At 45.2% G+C, this 20698-nt stretch overlaps 3 protein-coding genes across 3 annotated transcripts; 2 read left to right on the top strand and 1 right to left on the bottom strand.

The window, feature by feature from the left end:
* Positions 1–10744: 10744 nt before the first annotated feature.
* Positions 10745–12358, bottom strand: F5891DRAFT_974087 (uncharacterized protein; the record flags this gene model as incomplete). The annotated part of the gene is made up of 9 exons (XM_041376413.1): positions 10745–10837; positions 11024–11089; positions 11244–11271; positions 11338–11426; positions 11590–11615; positions 11642–11678; positions 11835–12066; positions 12093–12147; positions 12328–12358. 9 exons carry the CDS (start codon positions 12356–12358, stop codon positions 10745–10747), a joined length of 657 nt encoding a protein of 218 aa, XP_041234343.1.
* A 736-nt stretch (positions 12359–13094) lies between these two features.
* F5891DRAFT_974086 (uncharacterized protein) lies at positions 13095–14327 on the top strand (the record flags this gene model as incomplete). Its single annotated transcript, XM_041376412.1, has 5 exons — positions 13095–13130; positions 13256–13553; positions 13613–13992; positions 14040–14238; positions 14287–14327. 5 exons carry the CDS (start codon positions 13095–13097, stop codon positions 14325–14327), a joined length of 954 nt encoding a protein of 317 aa, XP_041234342.1.
* A 2722-nt stretch (positions 14328–17049) lies between these two features.
* Positions 17050–17842, top strand: F5891DRAFT_899667 (uncharacterized protein; the record flags this gene model as incomplete). Its single annotated transcript, XM_041373435.1, has 4 exons — positions 17050–17164; positions 17281–17431; positions 17506–17581; positions 17633–17842. Coding segments are annotated over 4 exons (552 nt in total), but the record flags the coding sequence as incomplete, so codon positions are not given.
* Positions 17843–20698: the final 2856 nt, after the last annotated feature.

Genomic DNA, 20698 nt, shown 5'->3' with positions numbered 1-20698 from the left:
GGTCACGTCTCTCCAGGAGGAGAATGAGGAGCTACACGTTCATACGGAATGGTACGGCGATGCTCTTCTTCATGCGCGTTCGCAGGAGGCTGAAGGTCTCCTTGCATCCAACAAGGCATTTGCGTCGGTGCGCAGCTTGGAGTTAGAAATCGCTGAATTATTCAATTAGTCAGAATTAGGATAGCATCTGCAACTTTTGTACTTGTAGTGGAACTGCTTGCACTAGAAGCGCCAAATAGAATAGCATCCCAGCATTCCTGGTAGTGTGAGTCCTGGGGCCGTCCATCCATTTGCCTATGTCCATATCCAATGTCCTGTTCCGCTAAGTCTATCGGGCTAAGAACACAATAAATTTAGTAGTAAGTAATTAGGTATGGCAGTGAGATAGAAACAGAAATTGTGCGGTGGGTGGTTTGCGGGTTGTGCACCCGACTTGTGTTCTTTGTACGGCTTTCACATCTATTCCTCCTGCTGACGCCGATGATGCGGCAAATTAATGGGAAAATATTAATAAAATGTGCGCAGCGCACGTTAGAAGGAGAAATGTCTAGGGTCTGAGTATGTGCGCGCGTCTATTGCGGTGATATGTGAGAAGTATATACTTAAGATATTAGTCGTGGCTTGTGGTGCGGTAGTTGTAGAGTCTGTGCGATATATGCGGTCAATGCGTTTTATGTGCGGGCGATATGAGAAAACAAAAGAAAATGATCACTGGTCGAAACCCGGGGTAAAACAGAGAGGATGTACAGTAGCAGATATTTTTGCGGTATTCTTTTTATTTGGTGTTTTTATGGTTTCTTGATGTGGCGGCGGTTATTTACAGGTAGGATCTCGGTTGATGTATGGAGGGGGGGGATGTATGTGCACTAATCAATTTGCGCACGTTCTGGTTCGTCTTCGTCTGGCTCTTCTATATCTTCTTCTGCTAGTTGATCCAGTGTGTTGTCGTCTTTACCGGTAATGCTAGTCACCATGACTCGCTCGCTGCTGCATGGGTGATATGGAATGATGTGAAATGCCACGTACCGTAGTAGCAAAATAGTGCTGTCCAACTTGGCCAGAATATATGAGGCTCCCTTCGTGCAGCACACTATGATCATAGGTCCCAAATACCACAGCTTCGTCTTCTTGCTCAACTCGTACTCGATCTTGGAATTGCACACTAGTACGAGAGTGCCGGGTGCATGGTCATAGTCTCGGATGGTATTTTGGAATCGCTTTTCAAAGTCACGGACAGATGCAAAGTGCACCTGCACTACCTTATCCTGGATTTCTTCAAGGTCCTCTAAGCGCTTCTGTAATTGGTGTGTGTGCCATGCTATAAGGTCAGCGGTGGTAATTACGCCGTGCACCAGTGTTGGCGCTAGAAATGTTGCTTCAGCGAGATCAAAAGGAAATATCAGCTCTACGCTGTTGTTACAGTAACATGACATGAGCCCCCAGCTACAGATCGCCCTCTGCCACCTTGTACAGCGAAGACACGATACCCTGGCCTTTAGGCCTTGATGACAAGACAATGATTAGAAGAGAGGCCCGGAAGATGCCGGATTGGATAAGCGGTCTGGATCGCTTACATGATTATGACGACATAGGTCTAGAAGACCTATTTATGGTATCAAGATAGAAGGCAAGCCTCATGATTGCCTCATGTACTGATAGAAGGACGCCTCACAGTCCTTATCTTAGATAGAAGCCTGCCTCATGCATGGTATCTCTGACTCGATAGATAAGCACTTAGAACCCAGCTTCGAGCTGAGCTTAGATACGATAGAGTAGCTTTATATAAGGTCGATAGATTAAAGTAGATGTTCCTTACTTTAATCTTACTGGGTTTTACCTTGAACTCCTTGTCTTGCTAAAGCTACTTGCTCGACATCCGACTCGCACCTTCAGAAGGACTTGAGACCCCTTCTGCCTGTAACCGCTATCATCGCTTGCCTCCGCAAGTGTACGCAACTCCTGCTTTTCTGTAGGAGCCGACCTTGGACTCTCAGCACAAGGTATCACTGTTGTGATCATTGCTGTTAGATTATCCCAGTCTGCACGCGACTACTGTCGTAACAGCTGTGCACCATAAAGTAGGGTGATAAACCCATAGACTTGTGAATGGTGATGCATTCAGCCCAAAACACGGAATGCACTACTTGATGCCATTGCAGGTCATCACCGTCGCATGACTTCATGATAGCCTCGCAGACGTCTCAATGCCGCCGCTCAACTATACCATTGGCTTGCGAGTTATACGGCGAAATGCGGATAGGGTGGACATCATATTTTTCCACTAGCATATCGGTGGCGAGTCTATAGGCAGGTGCATTGTCAGTAATAATTTCGGTCACCAGACCCCATCAGCAAAGGATTTCCTCAAAAATAAAAGCTGTTAGTGGCTTTGTGTTTTCTTTGCGCAGCATGCACCATTCTGGGTAAGACATTAGTGCACAATGCGCTTGCACAAGATATTCAAATCCGCCCACTCGGGGCATCTTCATTGTATCAATATGCACACGGTGGAACAAGCTGCCAGGCGTCGGTACCATCGGCGGAATATGTAGCTTGCGTGTTTGCCTGATTTGGCATTCGTGACATGTGCGCGCATACCATTTGATATCATCCATCATAGACGGCCACAAGAAACATAAGATTAGCCAAACATGAACCGCATATACTCCCTTATGACCTAAGTCATTGTGCGCTTGTTGGAGAATATTATAGTGTCTTGGCGGCACTAGAATGAGCTGATGTTTGCTGTGATGCTCGTGGCGCCATAAATTACCGTCCAGTACAAAGTAACATGTGGCATGGTTGATGAATGTGCTTCATTCTTCGTCCGATAAATCCAGTGGGTGCTTTCACATTATGAGGAAATACTTGATAGTCAGGAGTTTCGCATCTAGTGCTATCGCGGCTTCTGACTGGGGAATAATTTGTTCATTGGCTGGTGGGACTGCAACATCTAGAAGTGCTTGGAAAACAGGTAAGCGGTATGGCGGGGTTACGGTCAGCGTGAGGCGTGCTTCCTGTGTAATATGGGCACCAGCAGCTTCTATTGTGAACATGCGGTCATTGAGCAAGGTCAGACCAAACAAGTAGGCTCGGTCTAGCCAATCATCGTGGTCATCCACTTCAGGCACATCATCTTTGGTGGCTGGTCTCCTTGAGAGACCATCGGAGACTCTATGCTTTGCAGTGGGTACATGAACAAGATTGATGGGGAATAAGAGTATACCCGCGATCCACCGATTTATGGTCGTGTTGGGTTGCAAATCCAGATTATTAATCATACCTTTGATATATTTTGCATCAACTTCAACTGTAAGGTTGGTGACACTAAAGATGAAAATGCGCACAGTGTGCAATGCGTGGAATAGGCCGTATAGCTCTAGCTTCACTTGAGAATAGTGGCTCTTGACATCATTGAGTGTAATTGAGCTGAAGCGGTTTGGATAGTGCTTGCCGTCATCACCGACTTGTAGCAAGATGTAACCGATGGCAATGGTGGATGTGTCCACTGACAGAATAACTTCCCGGCCACTTTCATAATCAATTGGCCGCAAGGCCGGCGAATTGATGATTGCGGCTTTCAGTAAATCCATTGCTGCGCGATGTTCATCCTCAAATTCGAATGGTACATCTTTCCTGGTAAGGTTAACAAGCAGTTGGGCTATACGCGCAAAATCATGGATAAATATGTGGAGGATACCACATGTACCCAAGAATCCATGCACTTGCATTTGCGTTTTTGGCTCCGGCCAATTACGAATCTTTTCAACCTTTGAGTCTTCTGGAACTCGGGCGTCAAACATGCACTTGTGTCTGACAATGACCGCCGATGGCACGGCTAATACAAACTTTGTCGCCAATACCATTGCACCGACATTTTCTAGCCGTTGCAAAATGCGATTGACCACTATGAGATGTTCCCAAACAAAGCAGCGGATACCAGCATTTTCGGGTATGGTCTCGTAAGTGCCATCGGCGTTCTGGTAGCGTGTCTTGACTGATTTGATAGGTATGTCATCAATGAACAGCGAAGTAAACTCTGGGATCTCGTGCTGCAAAATGAAAGCAGTATCGCCCTGATATACCTGTATGGCATTAGTGTGTCCTTGTGGCAATGTGGTCAGCCGATGGGGGCCAAGCGGCGTCCCAAAGGTTGTTAGATCGCATGAGTCAATATGAAGCATGTGCTGATCATAACCTGTGTATAAGTCTAGAATCACATATATCATGTAACCCGCAAAGGCGGCGGCTAAGTGTTCGACAAATGGCAGTAATGATGCATCTCGGATTGTTACCTGGTTAAGCGGCTGTAAATCGTGGACAAGCCGTAGCGACTTTCCATCCTTCTTTACGACACAGAACCATCTAGAACAATATGCGGCTGTTGACGGCTCATATACGCCCAATGAAATCTTCTCCTTGATAATACAGATGACTTCACCAACAATCGCCGGCGGGATTGGAATGTTGCACTGGTTCCAAGGCATATGCAGCACCATAGGTATCTTGTACGGTGGAAAATACTTTTCATCAAGGTGGCCGCACTCGGCGGCGCATCATGCAAAGGCGAGTTCATGCTTGAGGACAAGCCATCAGACTAACTTGAGCTCTTCGGGCCATAGCCATTTGGCGGGATCAAGATCAAGCTTGTCAGCCCTTTCTTGTGTGAAGTGGGTATCTGGAACAAAATCTGGAGGGTGAGGCGGTAATTCTGGCAAGCCAGCGAGCAGGTCTTTGGGCAATTGCTGCACGATCCTATACTCGGCCAGCATAGCTGTCGGTACCATGCGGACTTTCTTTGCAACTGGCTTATACACCAGCACGTGCAAATCTCTATCATAATAATACCATGAATTAAAAATGTCGATGGTCACTTTGTTCACAGTGGATCTGGTGGATGTTAAATGCGCATATTGCGCTGACTGAAGTGGGGTTAGTGACGGGATGGTTAGCGGCGGTGGACAATGTGATGATACAGGAAACAATGCGGTGTTGCTCCTTAAGAGCAATAATGTGTTGCCTTTGGCACGCACATATTGCAGTGCTTTGGGACTTAAATGAGAATGAGATGCATAAACTTGGTGAGCGGAATATAATAATGGCAGGTAGATATCTCCCTGCAGCAACTGCAGATCATCGATACTTAAAAACACTTCTCCTCAGCTTTCGCTTTTGCGAAGTGCTCAGCACAATGCTTGCCATTGAGACAAAGGTCACAGCGCTTGACCCAAGGTATAGTCGGGATGCGCAGTTCCTTGCGGGTGTTTGTATCTGTAATGACAATATCTTGATCCCCATTTGGGAGATCATTAGAGCAGCAGGATGATAATTTGAAAAATGGATGGCCAAGAAGGACTTCAAATGTCACGCGGTTAGTCACCTGTACTTGGAAGTACATGGGTCCGCCGCTGAAATCAAGTGGGACGTTTTCGATGACACCTAATGTAGTGTCATGGGAAGTATTGACCGACTCCATATTGAGTTTATGGTCTGAGCGCAGGCCGACGCCTAATGATTGCCATATTACATGCGGCATTACCACAACTTCAGTGCCTTGATCGAGGACGCAAGTTAGTACTCTTCCGGCATAAGTTACCCCATGAATACAGCGCAGCGGTGCAAAATGATCGGCAACCACTTTGCTGTCGTCGCTTCACATGTGAATGCCGTCATATGCGCCCAGCCATTCTTCTGTTGCTGGGTGTCCTGATAGCTCATTCATGGAGACTGCGCCAATGGTTACCCGTTTGGTAGCCATCATATCGCGGAACTGCTTCCTGATCTCTGGCAATACAGCAAATAATTCTCATATGGGGATACTGAGGCTCATGTTGAATAAGCACTCGATAACACACTTGTCTGCTTCCTTGTCTTCTAATGCATGCGAATATCTACATTGCATGGTTGATGTGGTGACGGGCATGTCAGCAGAGGGTTTGGACGTTTCTGTTGGTGTTGCGGTGACTGATGGTTTCAGTGGCGCCTTACTAGATGGAGCGACCGGCGGCAGCATGGTGATGGTCTTTGGTGGTTTGGCCGCTTTTCCTTTACCTTTGCTCGACATAGCTTAAACTTCTGGAGATACAATCTCTTCGGTTGCAGCTATTTGTTGGGATGCAGGGCCAGGGCGCGCACGTGTCTCCCTCATTACTTCAATTCTGTCAAAGCGGACTGTCTTCCCTCTGGTGTCATCTTTAGTGTTTCCACGCTTTAGATCTTGCTGGGGCATTGCTAGTGCCAGTGCTTGTGCGGCACGTGCCACGTTCAGATCTTCTTCATCCTCCTTGGGCTCAGATTTGGCGATGGTATGAATGAATGCAGATGAGTCGACATCTACGACCACTTCTGCCCCTGGCATTGTGTGGTAAAACATATTTGCACTGATGCTTGCACCCGGCAGTACCTCATTAGCCTGCAGGCTACTATGATACTGATTGAGATGGTCCTTGAGTGTGCCGTCACTTTGTCGGCCAGGAATCCAATTGCCATTGGGAAGTACCAGCTTATTAATGGTGACGTCAAACTTACATTTGCTGGCCGCGATGTATTGGTTGCACTCACAACATCTTCCCATGAAATGGTCAGAGCCACCACAGAATATGCAACTGCTAGGGCCGAAATTTCCGCCATGCCTGGTGAAGTATTCCTACTTGACCACAACATTTGGTGATGCTTGTTGCTGTACTGGTGCGGCCGCTTGCTGGACTGGCACCACCGGCGATGCGGTTGGTGCATATGGTGATCCTATTACCAGCGTGTTAGATGGTATCATACTGGTCACTCCGATACCCGGCAGTAAGAATGTCGCGGCTGTAATGACATCGTTAAATGGGTATGGGTCTCGCGGGTGATGATCAGGGAAATTTGATCATTAAGCGCGTAAGTGTTTGCGCCTGGATGTCGCTCGGGAAACCATCTATGAAAATGCGGTCATGTTCCGCCTTACCTATGCAATCCTTCTCAATCAGCGCTCGTGCGACTTTAAGGAATGCATGCTGATAATCGCCCAGCTCTTTCACCGAGCGCATTGGTATGTTCTTCTGGTTGCGTGCGATTGCAACCAGGTCATCAATGGCATATCGCCAACCGCCTTCACAACCGGGATACATTGTTTTTACCTCTTTGATATATGCGCAGTAATCACCGCTTTTGGCTTCGGGCATTTCTGCCCATAGCTCTTGTTTGCTCATTGGCAGGTAGCGAATTATACCTTTGATGCGATCACCATGTGTGAGACCTGCCTCATCGGCAAGGACCTCATAATTGTCAATGAAGGCAAGTAGGTTTTCGGTAGTGCCGTCGAAATTCGGCGCACCTTCTGTGCCATGGATTGGCATTCTAAAGGCGGGAGCAGCGGACATGGTAGGTTGCGGGGCGGTTGGAGGAGATTGGTAGACGGGTTGTTGGATGAGAGGTGATGGGCCATGTGAGAATATAGCGATGGCCATGCGGATTGAGTTAGGTGTGGGTGGTACTGGAAGCACAAGATGCGGACAGGGTGATGGAGCGGCAGTGGCAGTTGTTGGGATGCTTGGAAATTCTCTGTCTAAATCGCTAAGGGATGTCAGTGTGCTTATGTTTTCAATGTTATGATTGCTTGGGAGCGCCGGCTGTTCTGGTGTTGCACAGAAGGTGCCGTGTAGGAAGCTTCTAGGGTTATCTAGTGCTTCTAAGTCGTTGGACAATTCGCCTTGTACTGAATCCTTTGATGAAGGCGTGACTGGTGATGCAGGCACGTGGTTGCATGCTACAAATAGGTTCGGGTCGGGGCGGGTCAGCTTGGAAATGTTGCATGGGCAGTGCTTATTCTGTGGCGTGAAGAGTTCTTTAATCGGCATTAGCTGCGTGTCCAGAAAGGTGCAGTTGAAACTATCAATCGCTTCTTGGCACGCGGTGCGTTCCTTCATAGGTCTCAACTGCCTACTAGCTTTCTCAGATGATCCCCTCATGGTGGGCTCCAGTTGTGTGCAAGGAATGATAGCTAGATGAGAAGGGGTGAAAGGGGAAGAAAGGGTGAAGTGGGGTAAAACTCAAATAGACCTCTGGATGCAAGTATATGATTTGGCCCAAGGGGATTGCTACTGAGAATGATTCCTCTATGTAAAAAGTGGAGGGAAATCACTGAAACTAATAAGGGTGTTTGAGAATGGATGGAACACGAATGCGAGCACAATGCAATGCGAGCATGAGCGAGCCGCCATTGACGTGGCATGAAGTGAGGTTGAGTGGCCGAAGATACGTTAACATGTGATAAAGCGCGGTGTCATATCCCATATTCCGGATCTACATCCGATAATATTCCCACGCCTCATCCGGACCTTCGGATGTGCTATCCATGTCTCCAGTACCCATCCAGATCCCTGCACCTCTGCACATCCACATCCGCATGTCCACATCCAGATCCCTTATCCTTCGCAGCTAGCCTGCATCATTCATCCTTGTCCCATCGCCCTAATGCCACATCCTATATATCCACACATCTCATCTGGACCATATCCGATCCGGTCCGATCCAATGTATAGATCCGCTTCCGATCCGATATAGATAAGCTTCCTAATTCATTTCCTGTTCTTATAATGTTATATACAGCCTATTCGGTATTTCCTCTATTCCGCTGTTTCAGTTATATCTATTACCGGTATGCTTACTGATCCATTAACCTATGTTCATTTCCGACTCGCATTTGTTAACCTTTGCATATGCTTCATACATAGCCTCAGACTCTGCTTATTGATCCTTCCGTTATTTCTCTTAGTATATAAACTCGTGTATGTCTTGTAGTACCTCAGTCTGAATATCATATTAGTCCTTGCACTAGTCTTCACTCTAAGTCCTCATATCAGTTCTAGTCTTCCAACTTAGTTGTTATCCATCTCAGGCCTAGGGAGTTTCTCCCTAGGCCGGAGCTCTGCTTATCCGATACTCTGCTCATCCGATCCTCCGTAGTTTCCGGAAGTTCATCCGGATCTTTCCCACGGTCCTCCGGACCTATTCTGCTTCGGACTTTGTCCTTGCAGCCTTTCCTCTGTTTACTTCTACTCAGGACAAGTCCCGAGTAGCCATTATACATATCTGTATCAGGACGAAACCTCATCGTAATTTCCGGAAGTTCCTCCAGAACTTTCCCACACTCATCCGGAAGTTACTTGCACCCGTCCGGAAAGTCCTTCCAAAGTTTCCCGCGCCTTCGGATGTCCTTCGGACATCTTCGGACTTTCCTTGGACGCCAATCTGAAATTAAGGGCACATACTCGGGTAAGGGGCGCAGCGCACGAGCTGAAGCCAAGCCCCTCAGAATCAGTCCTACCCTTTGTGCATGGTCTTAACACGCGGCCATGCGGAAAAGATATGCGGGTGCCGCAAAGTGTTACAATGAAGCGGCCGAGCGGCAAAGTGACAAGGATGGCGGATTTGTAAGTAGCGCAAAGACTACTGAAGCAAGGAACTGATGGAATAATGTGAAAGGCCGATAGATACACGCTGTAGAAACAACAATACTGCGAGGTGCAAATGAGGCTCCTGACTGTATCTGTAAATGTTGTAAGGTTGCGCATTGCCTAGTCTGCTATACTTGAGAAGACAAGTGCATTCGACCCTAAAGGGGAAGCGAGTGCAGCAAGGATCTAGTGATATGTGCTGAAGGCGCTACTGATTGGCCAATGCAAAGCACAAGAAAGTGCACAGGTGCGCGCAAGGCACAAAGGCGCAGGAACGTGTGTGTGTGCTGCGCGAAGCGTGGGAAAGTGTGCGCATGTATGCGGAGATGAGAAAGAGTAAGAATAAGCTTGCTTAAGTGATGATATGATGTAAGACAAGAGAAGAGAGATGCAAAGTGTAGACAAATAGATTTCTACTATGTTCTACTAAGTAGTAAGTGGGTAGTAACTAGTAAGTGAGTGCAAAAGTGAAGTGAGCTCCCTCATAGTATGTACTGCTGGCGCTTATATAGCGCGCCTAAGTGCTGTCATGCGGAGCTGAAGCACTACCGAGTAAGGTATATAAAGATATATATGAGTGAGAGTCCATGATTAAAATAAAGGTGGAACGATATGCTAATAAGAGCAATGGAAATAAACGCACTAGAGGGCTTGGTGGACAGTGGATGGATGCTTCTGGATGGCTGGCACTATAGGGCGCTCAAGCGCAGGAACGCACGCGCGTGTATACATCGCAAAGCGTGGGAATGGTGCGCGCATTGCACGGGAAAGCTGCGCCTCATATAGGAATAGCTGTGGATAGCACACAGAGTGATGCTGCAAGTTCGTGCAATGAACTCCCTAGTGAAAGGTGCCATTTCACACCATGAGAGGCATGAGTCTCTACAGCACAGCGGTTGATATGAAGTTTAGACTTTAGGTTCGGATGGTAATGCGTGCAAGTGGATGATAGATTCTATATGGGAGGTCCGAGATACATGAAATTTGTAAGTACAAGTATATATGAGGATGCGCTGAAGTGCTGTTCGGAGCCGAGTAGGTAGTGGCTGTAGGTAATAAGGGTCCATGACGAAAGTAATAGCGATATAAACAAATTAGCGTCGGAAATATGGTCAGTCTATTCCAAAACAAGTGAAATATGCACTGATAGACCAGCAGAGGACATGGATAGGACAGGATAAGGACACGCGGCGGAGCCGAGTAAAAGCCGTTATGGCCCGATACACATGCACGAGCCACGGCCATCGGCCAATAGCAGAAAAGATGCGTACAATGTGAGGACCTATGGGACAACACAAAAATAGCCTTTACAAGGCCACAAGGACTATAAGTCCTACACCGTCTTGCTCATGTTCTAGGTTGTTGTGATCAGAGTCCAAGGTAAGACCTTGAACAACCCACTGACCACAGGTAACAGTAGTCAACAGATGACAGATGATGTTGTCACTGCATGCAAATATATCTGCGCAATTAGGGCAAGTAAACACATATCTATCATTACTAGTAATCATAAGGGAACATGCAAAGGAGGCGAGGATGTCATGCTGGCTTCAAGCGATCGATGGGATTTTGCTGCTGTGACTTACTCTAGAGTTGACGAAAACCTTTATAAATCTACCTGATCCCTGGGCCAAGTCCAATTTGACTGTCCTCTTGGTATCAAGTTGGCAGGTAATGAGTCATACATAGGCTCACCTACTAACAGCCAACTGTCCTCCTACTAAACAGTCTATTGCTCTGCTGGCATTGTCGTCACGCATAACAAACATATTGGGATTACTGTGAATGAGAACTGTGATGGCTTACTTCTAAGGGTCTTGTCCTCTCTGCATTGCTGTTGTGCATAGTAAGTATAGTCAGAAGCTGTCAAGAACCACGATAACTTACTAGTAGTGCTTACCTCCCTTGAAGGCTCTTAAAACAGTGAGTAGCATCAGAGTTGCCGCTGGACTTTGCACAAATTCTTGCAATGATCCATGTGAGAATTTTCTGTTTTGTTGATTCAGTCATCAGCAAGCTTGAACTGTGACATTATTATTAATGCCTTGCATAAGTGGCACCAGCAGCTCATTTGCATCAGCGAGGACCTCTAATAATCTGAGGTCAGTTTTTTGAATGTCATATCATTTTCCATGACCAGATATTCACTAACTGTGCACTGCAGTGTTTCATCACCACCTACGTCTAGGCACCAAATGACTCACCTGTATTCAAGAATGGCTCTTCCACCTTGAGCAAGACCTCCCCAGTAACCCCAAGCAAATCAAGGTATGTTCAATAGATGACAATTGTTTATAGTGAACTGTTGATTGCTATTCTCTCAGAGCCACCAAATTACCTAGCTACCCTATACTACTGAGGAACAGTTCTCCAATCCTGAGAAGTAGCTCTTCTGACTTGGAGAGTAGCCCTATCCAGAGGGTCAGCTCCCCCGTCCCAAGTAGTACCTCCCCCGTCCCAAGGAGTAGCTCCCCTGATCCAAATAGTAGCTCTCCCATCCAAGGGAGTACCTCTCCCATTCTGCAGAGTGTATCCTTCAAGAGAAGTAACTCGCACACCTCCAGTGCTTCCCCCTTCATAACTACTGTACCCAGTGAGAGTGACCCCACACCAGCCACCAAACACAGTCCTTTCAAATGTGCACATCAATATCACTTAGTCGATAATAATGAAGAAGATGAGGATAATTGGTGCTCTCCTACTAAAAAGCCTAAGATGCTATTCACATCAGCAAGTTACCCTCACTTGAATGGAGTGCAAAGCTCAAAAAACTCTTAATTCACCTGTAAATGCCCCCCTGACGCCACAGTCTATTTCACAGAACACATGCTAGAGCTTTCCTGTGTCAGTAGCTGGACCTTTGCCGCAAAGGTGGAGTATCAGCACCTACATGCCGAAGAACTAGAACTAATAACGGCCATTGTACAAGATGAACTGGAAGAATCCAAGAGCCATGTGACTAAAGCTGATCTGCAAATCGGCTCACTCCATAATGATCTTTACAATGCAGGTGTGTCAGTGATAGGAAGCAGAGGGAGACCTGGGAATCATACACCAAAGGAGGTCGAAATTAGCAGGTTGTTCCCCAATCATGGTGACTGTGAGGCTGATGACAGCAGTGACTCCTGCGATACTTCACATGACATTATTTCCGAGCCATTTGAATGCGATAGTGGTATTTGATACTGCAGGAGTCACTTCACATGTGACCACTAAATCAGCTCTTCCATTCAATTCCCTGATTATGTCCTGACTGTTTATAGAGTACATTTACATACATACATATATATGTAGTCTTGTGTAGTGCTGTGAGGCAGTACAACTATGTTATTCATTTGCTGTAGCAAAATTTCTGGGGTGACTCCTATCGAATCTAGAAGCGGCAAGCTGAAACAGCAGCAAGTCTTATGACTAATAAGGTATACTGCCACCTTTTGGATCAATTCATGACCCACTGTATAATAATGTGAGCGATGAGTGATTCAAATGCTCCATCCCCCTCTTTTCTCTCAGTTCTTTGCTATGCCTTACAGCCATAGTTCAGGCCATGGGCATGGACACAGTGCATCTATGGTGCAGGTTGCCATCCCAAATATTGCACAATAATCCCTCCCTCCCTTCCAGCCAGTTCCATTCCAACCCAACCCAAGTAATACCATGGAGCGCCTCACATCTGCCACCACAATGATAGAGGTACTATTTCCTCTTTTTTTTTCTCATTTTGATACCAATTTGACTATTCTAAGACACCTGGTAATCCTACCGATACTCTACTAGAACACCAATCCCGTTGATGATCCTCACATTTGCCATCTCAGGAACATTTACAGCCTTATTCAATCCTGTCATTGTGCACCGACAGTCATTGTGCATCAAGAGTGTCAGCAAGTGTCTATCTCGATGATGAGCACCCAGAACGCACTAGGCAGGGCTCCAAGCTGGAGCTCAAACCTATGGATATGAAGTTTTACAGCAAGGCAGATCAAAAAAATACTGAGCACACTCATAAACTCATCATCCTGGACATGCTGCTGGAGAGTGGGTGGCAGAAAACAAGCAAACTTGAACAAGTTGCTGCAGAGTGCATTTTGCAAGCATCTGCCGTGTCTGGTCACAGTACGTCTATTCTCTGGCACTCCCTGCCTATCAGTACTTACTCCTACCCCATCACATAGTCACTGAGCATGTGGAAGGCATCAACAAACTTATTTTCGACGGACTATTGAGTATCAGAGGGAAACTTGTGAATGAAGCAGAACAAGTCCTCTCAAACCTAAATATTTACCCACCTGACGACAGCAGGATGACCAATGATGAGAAAAAGGAACATATCAGACAGCACGCGGCCGATTTACTTGACAACAAGAACATTTTGGAATATGCCCTTCACAGCTATGACTCTGACAGGGGAAAAACCCTTGTTTATTCAGCACCTGCCTTCCTTGACCTACACGAAGATTTTTGGTTTGGTCAAAATTCACCATTCCTCGACCCGCAGTCAAGAGCACTGATCTCATGCATATCGTGGCACATGTATACACTGATGGGTGCTGCAGTACGTGAAATTGTTTGATTTCATTGACTTTGACTAATATTGACTAGATAATGTGTGTTGTTCATCGTGCATTGGAAGGTCAATTCTTGGGGAGTGGCAGAAAAATATTCCAATTCACTATGGAAAATTTTTCAGGGGCCGCAGGAGGAATTCGCCAAGCCATGATGCAATATGTGGCTAATCCCAAGTTAGATGAGTATGAGTTTATGCCCTACATGCAGGCACACCATACCATGATAAACACTTGTGAGTATTTGCCGCACACTCATATCATGTACTGACCTCTTTTTTCAGATGAAAACTATGAACTCACATGGGAGAAATGTCCCCAATGAAAAATACCATGAACTACATCGCTTCTTCAACCACTGAGTTATACTGGCGCCCACGAGTGCCAATGTCCACCTCCTTGAGTTCGCTAGCATCACCCACTTTTGATTATCATCCCGCTCCATTTGCATCTTTGTCATCTTTGTCAGCCACTTCATGGCAACCATGTCAAGATGAGCATGATTCTGCGGTTGCCAACTCACCAATGACGGCACCATTCCAACACTACTCAGTGTCACATTACTTGAGTTCCGGGCAGCATGGTCTTGCAGATGCAAGTGGTTCACCAGCACTGCCATACCATTCACCTTCTGATCTCTATGGATTCAACATCAACTTGAATCAGTATTTAACTGGAGGCTCAAGTTGGGATAGGGCACCTAGTACAGGAGGCTGGGGTGGCCCCATGGCATGATACTTTTTCGCACATTGTAGCTTGAATACTCACTATTTTGTTGCTGTTTTATACATGGTACTAGTAGTAGATCATCTTATCATGCTTGTCAATCCTATCTAAGTGTTTGATGGACTCAATCGATTTGATTGAATGGAACAAGCTCGGCCAAGCAAATCTCAAAATTAGCTTTAACTTCAAATGGTTTAGATTGGTTGGCTACTACGTGCTACCTGAGCTACTGTAGCACTCGACAATTAATGTAGTGGAGTTTTGTTATTGCACTTCCCCTTGCTATGAAGCACTGTATGGTTCAAAACATTCTACTGATGTACCTCATCATGCCTAATGCAAGAGGTAGCTGTGTTTGTTGTGGCCATGGTCATAGTAGCATGGTCAACCTTCCAAATGGTGCCCTTCAGATGACCTTTCAGGTCTGCAATCAATATATTGGTGAAGGTTAGTTACATGATGCCCAGTGAGCTACATCAATTCTCACTGAATATTTTTCAGACTTTACTGTGGCAATAGCTGCAGTTCCAGAAACCCCCAGGCCTCTACAGCAACTTGTGGTTCCATCAATTGATCCTTCCATTCAGCCTCTTGTTTTCACAGAATGTCATGTGGCTGGTGGGAATGAGCTTCCATCTTGTCAGTGTCGCACTGAAACATTTGCTAATCTGCCAGGCATCGAGATTCAGAGAGGTTTGAGTGATGGAACTCCTCCTTTGTCGCCTGCTGTCATCCCTACAACTCCTGTGCATACTGCTGCAACACAGAGAGCTCCTGCAACCCCTCAGTCCATACACCATGTAAGGGCAATGTCATCAGGCCTTATTCCACATGCTGGCCATCATAGTCACAAACATCACAAATTAACCTCAACAAGCAAGCGAGCTAGTGATGTCTGGACTTTCTATTAACATACATCAGAGAAGAATGAGTGTATATTCTGTGAGTAAGTTGATGCAGGGCTTTGAGCTATGAGACTGATGACATATGTTTATTGTAGATGACTCAAAGCGGCTGGCCAACTTTGAGCAGAACAACATGCTTCGTACAGCCCCACAACTATAACAAGGGTCCTCCATCGCCATCTATTTGAAATTCATGCTGACATGTGGATTTCTGCCTGTGATCAACTTAAGATTGTGATAATAACAAAGGGTGCTCAGCCAGCCATTAGCTTATACTGACAGCGTCATTCAGGGACCAGTGGACCTGCTAACAACAACATTCCACATGCAGCATTTTAACCAGCAACATTTGTTGATGCCATATTGGAGTTTGTCGTTGGTGACAATCTTGTAAGTTCATTTCACTAGTCGTCTATGTGGTTGACCTATCATCATTTTCGCACTTGATAGTCACTAAATGTCATTGAGAGTCCACGTTTGCGAGCCATCTTTTTGATGCTGCATGAAGAGTTAAATGACTTGGACATTCCACATCACACCACACTGAAGAACTGTCTCGTAGAATAAATATCTGGATGTATTAGCATTGGAAATGGCAGTATGTTTCTCACTTCCTGTTTAGCCCACATTCTCAGTGTTGTCCAGGGTTCTCTTGGCAAGATCTCATTGACAATGGACCTGTGGTCTGACATCAACCTCACACCTTTCATGGCCGCTACTGCTCACTGGATCCAAGCAGTCAAGAATAATGAGCTAGATGGTACTGTGAAACATGCACTGAGATTACATGCTGACTTTATTGGATTTCACTGTATGCCTGGTCATCATAATGGGAAGCATATGTCGCAAATTTCCTAAAGTGGTTGCAATGAGGTATTCTTGAAACAAATTTGCAAGGAATCTTGCTATATTTCAATATATTGCAACAATATGGCAACCAAATTGCAATGTGCCATACCATTGCAAGGCCCATTGCAATCTGTTGCAATGCCATTTTAACTACATTTCTATGGCAATTTTAAGTACGACTCTATTATTTAAACCCATTTCAAAGGCCATTTTGCCTTTGAACCTTGAAATGCCTTACAAGGCATTGAAATTTAAATTAGGAATTTCTGATATATTGCCTATGCATTTCTGTGTGTGTTGGATCGTGTTGAGATAGCTGACAAGGTTTGTTTTCAATATTATCTGAGCTAGTGACATGTTTATCATCATGCTCTTTATATAGATTGGGTGGATCACTATGGACAATGCAGCAAATAATGACACCTTCATGATTCACCTAGAGTGTGAACTTACCCACTGCAATATTATGTTTGATCGAAGGCTACATCATATCCGGTAGGAGGTCAGAAGTTCACTAATAATGCTTGATTACTCATGCTTGGTCATTACAGATGTTTTCCCCATATTGTCAACTTAGCTTGCAAGGCTGTACTTGGGACAATTACAAACCTCAACTTTGCTAGTCAAGATGCACCAGATTTTATTCCTAGTGCTCCCCCAGGCCCTCATGCTGAAGTGCAGAGTTTCATGGATGCCATTGATCATAATCCTATTGCTACAGTTCGAACTGTTGTTTGTGTTGTAAGTCCTATTCTAATTATATTTGATGACTAAAGGTCAAATTTATGCAGATTTGAGCATCATCTCTCCATCGTCAGTATTTTACAAGCATCCTTAATGCTCTAAAGCAAAAGGACCTTCAATTACTTCGAGACATTGATGTTTATTGGTCATCAACCTTACTAATGGCTGAACATGCAATTGTGTTGCGTGAAGTAAGTATCTACATGTGTCTTCTAAGGAATGCTCTTTAAGTCCAAGTTGTGGTTATTAGGGAATTGATAGATTTCTGTTAAGTGACAGCTTTCCTAAGCTCCAAAAGTACAAGCTCACAAGTAGTGAGTGGGATGTGCTCGGTGTGTTCTGCAAGGTCCTCAGGGTGTGTTATCAGAACTTGGGTTTTGCACATTGTCTCATCATCATTCTATAGGTCCCACATGGTTTTCAACAAAGGTTGTCTGCTGAAAAAACTCCAACATTATGCAATGCTATTCCAGCATTCGAGGCTATGGTGCAAATATGGAGTAAGCAGTTAGACAATGACCCCAATCTCACTACCACGATTCAACCAGGGCTTGATAAACTTAATGATTATCAGTCACACATTTCTGATGTTCCTGCATATGCTCTTACTATGAGTCAGTGTCAATGTTCTCTTATATTTATAGGATTCCTGATGTGTTCCTGCCAGTGGTTAATCCCATGACAAAAATTAACTGGTTTTTGTCACATGCCCCTGAAAAGGTACAGTGAGCAAAAAATTTACTGTTATCTGAGGTGATAATGCTCTGCTTGTATCATTAGTTGCACTTGCTGACTGACTAAATAGCTTCGCACTTATCAATGCATGCCCAATTCAAATGTGGCTATCGTTGAGACAGTCTCAGATGAGTCAGAAGATACTTGGGCCAAAACCATACTCAGCATAGTCACAACTCATCAACAACCTTTGGCTGCTCAACATAGCTTGCAAGACGAGGTTGATGCCTATCTACTTGACTCCCAGATTAGCAACTTGAACAGTCCTTTGGTTTATTGGAATGTACGTGGAATATTATATTGAAAAATTGTGTACCACTAATAACCTAGGCTTACTAGGACAATCGGCTTCGATATCCAATACTCTTTTCTCTTGCCATGGATATTCTTCCTGTGTAGGGCTCTGCTGTGCCTTGTAAACAGGTTTTTTCTTCCAGTAAAGAGATTATTACCATGTGTCGGAACCATTTAAGTCCTGAGCTTATGGAAGCACTTCAGATTCTCAAGTTTTTAATTTGACATAGATGCGGTGTAGAAACAACAATACTGAGAGGAACAAATGATGCTCCTGACTGTATCTGTAAATAGTTGTAAGGTCGTGTGTTGCCTAGTCTGCGTTACTTGAGGAGACAAGTGCATTCGACCCTAAAGGGGAAGCGAGAAAGCACAGGTGCACGTGAGGAGCAGGAAAGCGCATGCGCACATGTGGAAATGATAGAGAGACTAAGCTTAAGTGATAATATAAGTGAAGAGAGGTGCAAAGTGTAGACAAATAGATTTCAACTATGTTCTTCTAGGTAGATAGTGGGTGGAAATTAAAGTAAAATGGAAAGTTCAGTAAGGTAAAAAGGTGGTTGGAAAGTAAGTAAGTAATAGTATGTACTGCTGGCGCTTATATAGGCGCCTAAGCGCTGTCATGCGGAGCCGAAGCGCTACTGAGTAGGTATGTAAAGATATATATAAGTGAGAATCCATGATAAAAATAAAGGTGGAACAATATGCTAATAAAGGAAATGGAAATATATGCACTAGGGAGCTTGGTGGACAGTGGATGGATGCTTCTGGATGGCTGGCGCTATAGGGCGCTCAAGCGCGGGAACGCGCATGTGCATATACATTGTGAAGCATGGGAATGGTGCGCGTTGCACGGGAAAGCTGTGCCTCATAGTGGAATACCTGCGGATAGCACACAGAGTGATGCTGCAAGTTCGTGCTATGTACTCCCTAGTGAAAAGTGCCATATCACACCATGAGAGGCATGAGTCTCTACAGTGGACTGAATTTTTCAGAAGGAATAGATCATGCAACAGTGTTGCAGGAGATGGAGATGATGACAAGTGATGCAACTTTGATTCCAGAAGACATTACTGCCTTTATTGATAGCTTGGTAGTGAACGAGGACTTGTACAACAATGATTAATCCTAATATGGTATTGAGCCATTGGCTAATTGGCTGGTTATTCTATAACTACACCAAGCCAGTCCAAGCAAAGCTGGTTCAGACTGGGTCTGAAATTTTGTAAGGGTAAAACTGGACATAGCCAGACCAAACTGAACTGAGCCGAACCATTGGCAGCACTAACTAAGGACTTGTGCAGTCAACACTAATGTTGATTACCTAAACTGGCATTACCGGCATCTGTCAAATTTCAAACTCCTCACTTTGCCTGCCAAACTTCTCTGAGATTGACCAGTCTGACTATGTCAAGCATGTTGGAAATATGGTCAGTGTTGTAACAACAACTAAATTAATGGTAGTCTACCTGTTGGAAATATGCTAAGGTAGTTCAATGTAAGTATGAAGCTATGCACAAGAAAAATGGGAACACGTACCTCAGTGTTGTGAAACAACAACTGAGGTACTCAAACAAGAACAAGGAAAGTACTTCTGTTAGAATGAAAGATGAAGATTGAATGTGAAGTGGCGAGGTTGTGCTGAATGTCCAAATGACTATGTTAATCTGCCCCAATGGGCACCAATATCCCAACATGGATCCTTCCAAACATGATCTTCCAATGTACCATGTGATACTCTGGACCGACTCTTCCAACAGACCCCCTCAGCCTGCCACTACTACGTATACCTCCAACACACCCTCTCAACCTGCCACGAGTGATAGACTGGAGTGGTGAATAGCGAATGTGTGACATGGAGGAGCTTTGGTGAATATGTCTGCACTATCACAGTGAGTGGACACCCATATGGGCAGAAAAGTGCTGGCTTTGATGTGCCCTTGGATAAAATGATATTGTAGGTCAATATGTTTTGTATGAGTGTGATTAGCTGCCTCTTTGGACAGTGCAATGGCACTGGTATTGTCAGCATAGAGGTTGAGTGGGAGGGCAAGTGGAATCTTCAAGCATTCACAGAAGGACTTGATTCAAAGCCTGTCCTGGATGGCACCCATTAGTGCCATATACTCTGACTCCACCGATGACAATGCCTGAGTCATTTACTTCTTCACCGCATGTAGATGAGACTGCCATAGAAGTACCAGACATAGCCGGTGATAGAAATGCAGTCCTCTGGAGATGTGGCCCAATCTGCATCACTGAACCCATGGACAGTGGTGCCAGCATTTGCGCCTCCATAGTGCACATGGTAAGAGAGAGTGCCAGCGAGGTAGTGAAGGATACACTTTGCTGCGGTGTAGTGACACAATTCAGGACTGGTGTTGTGCTGAGAGAGTTTCATGATGGTGAGGGCAATGTCAGGATGTGTGTACATTGTGAGGTA

Source organism: Suillus fuscotomentosus (assembly GCF_016647785.1).
Source record: "Suillus fuscotomentosus strain FC203 chromosome Unknown F5891scaffold_1, whole genome shotgun sequence".
NCBI classification, from domain to species: Eukaryota; Fungi; Basidiomycota; class Agaricomycetes; order Boletales; family Suillaceae; genus Suillus; species Suillus fuscotomentosus.
Note: the sequence above shows the minus strand (reverse complement) of the source record. Positions and strands in the feature narration are given on the sequence as shown.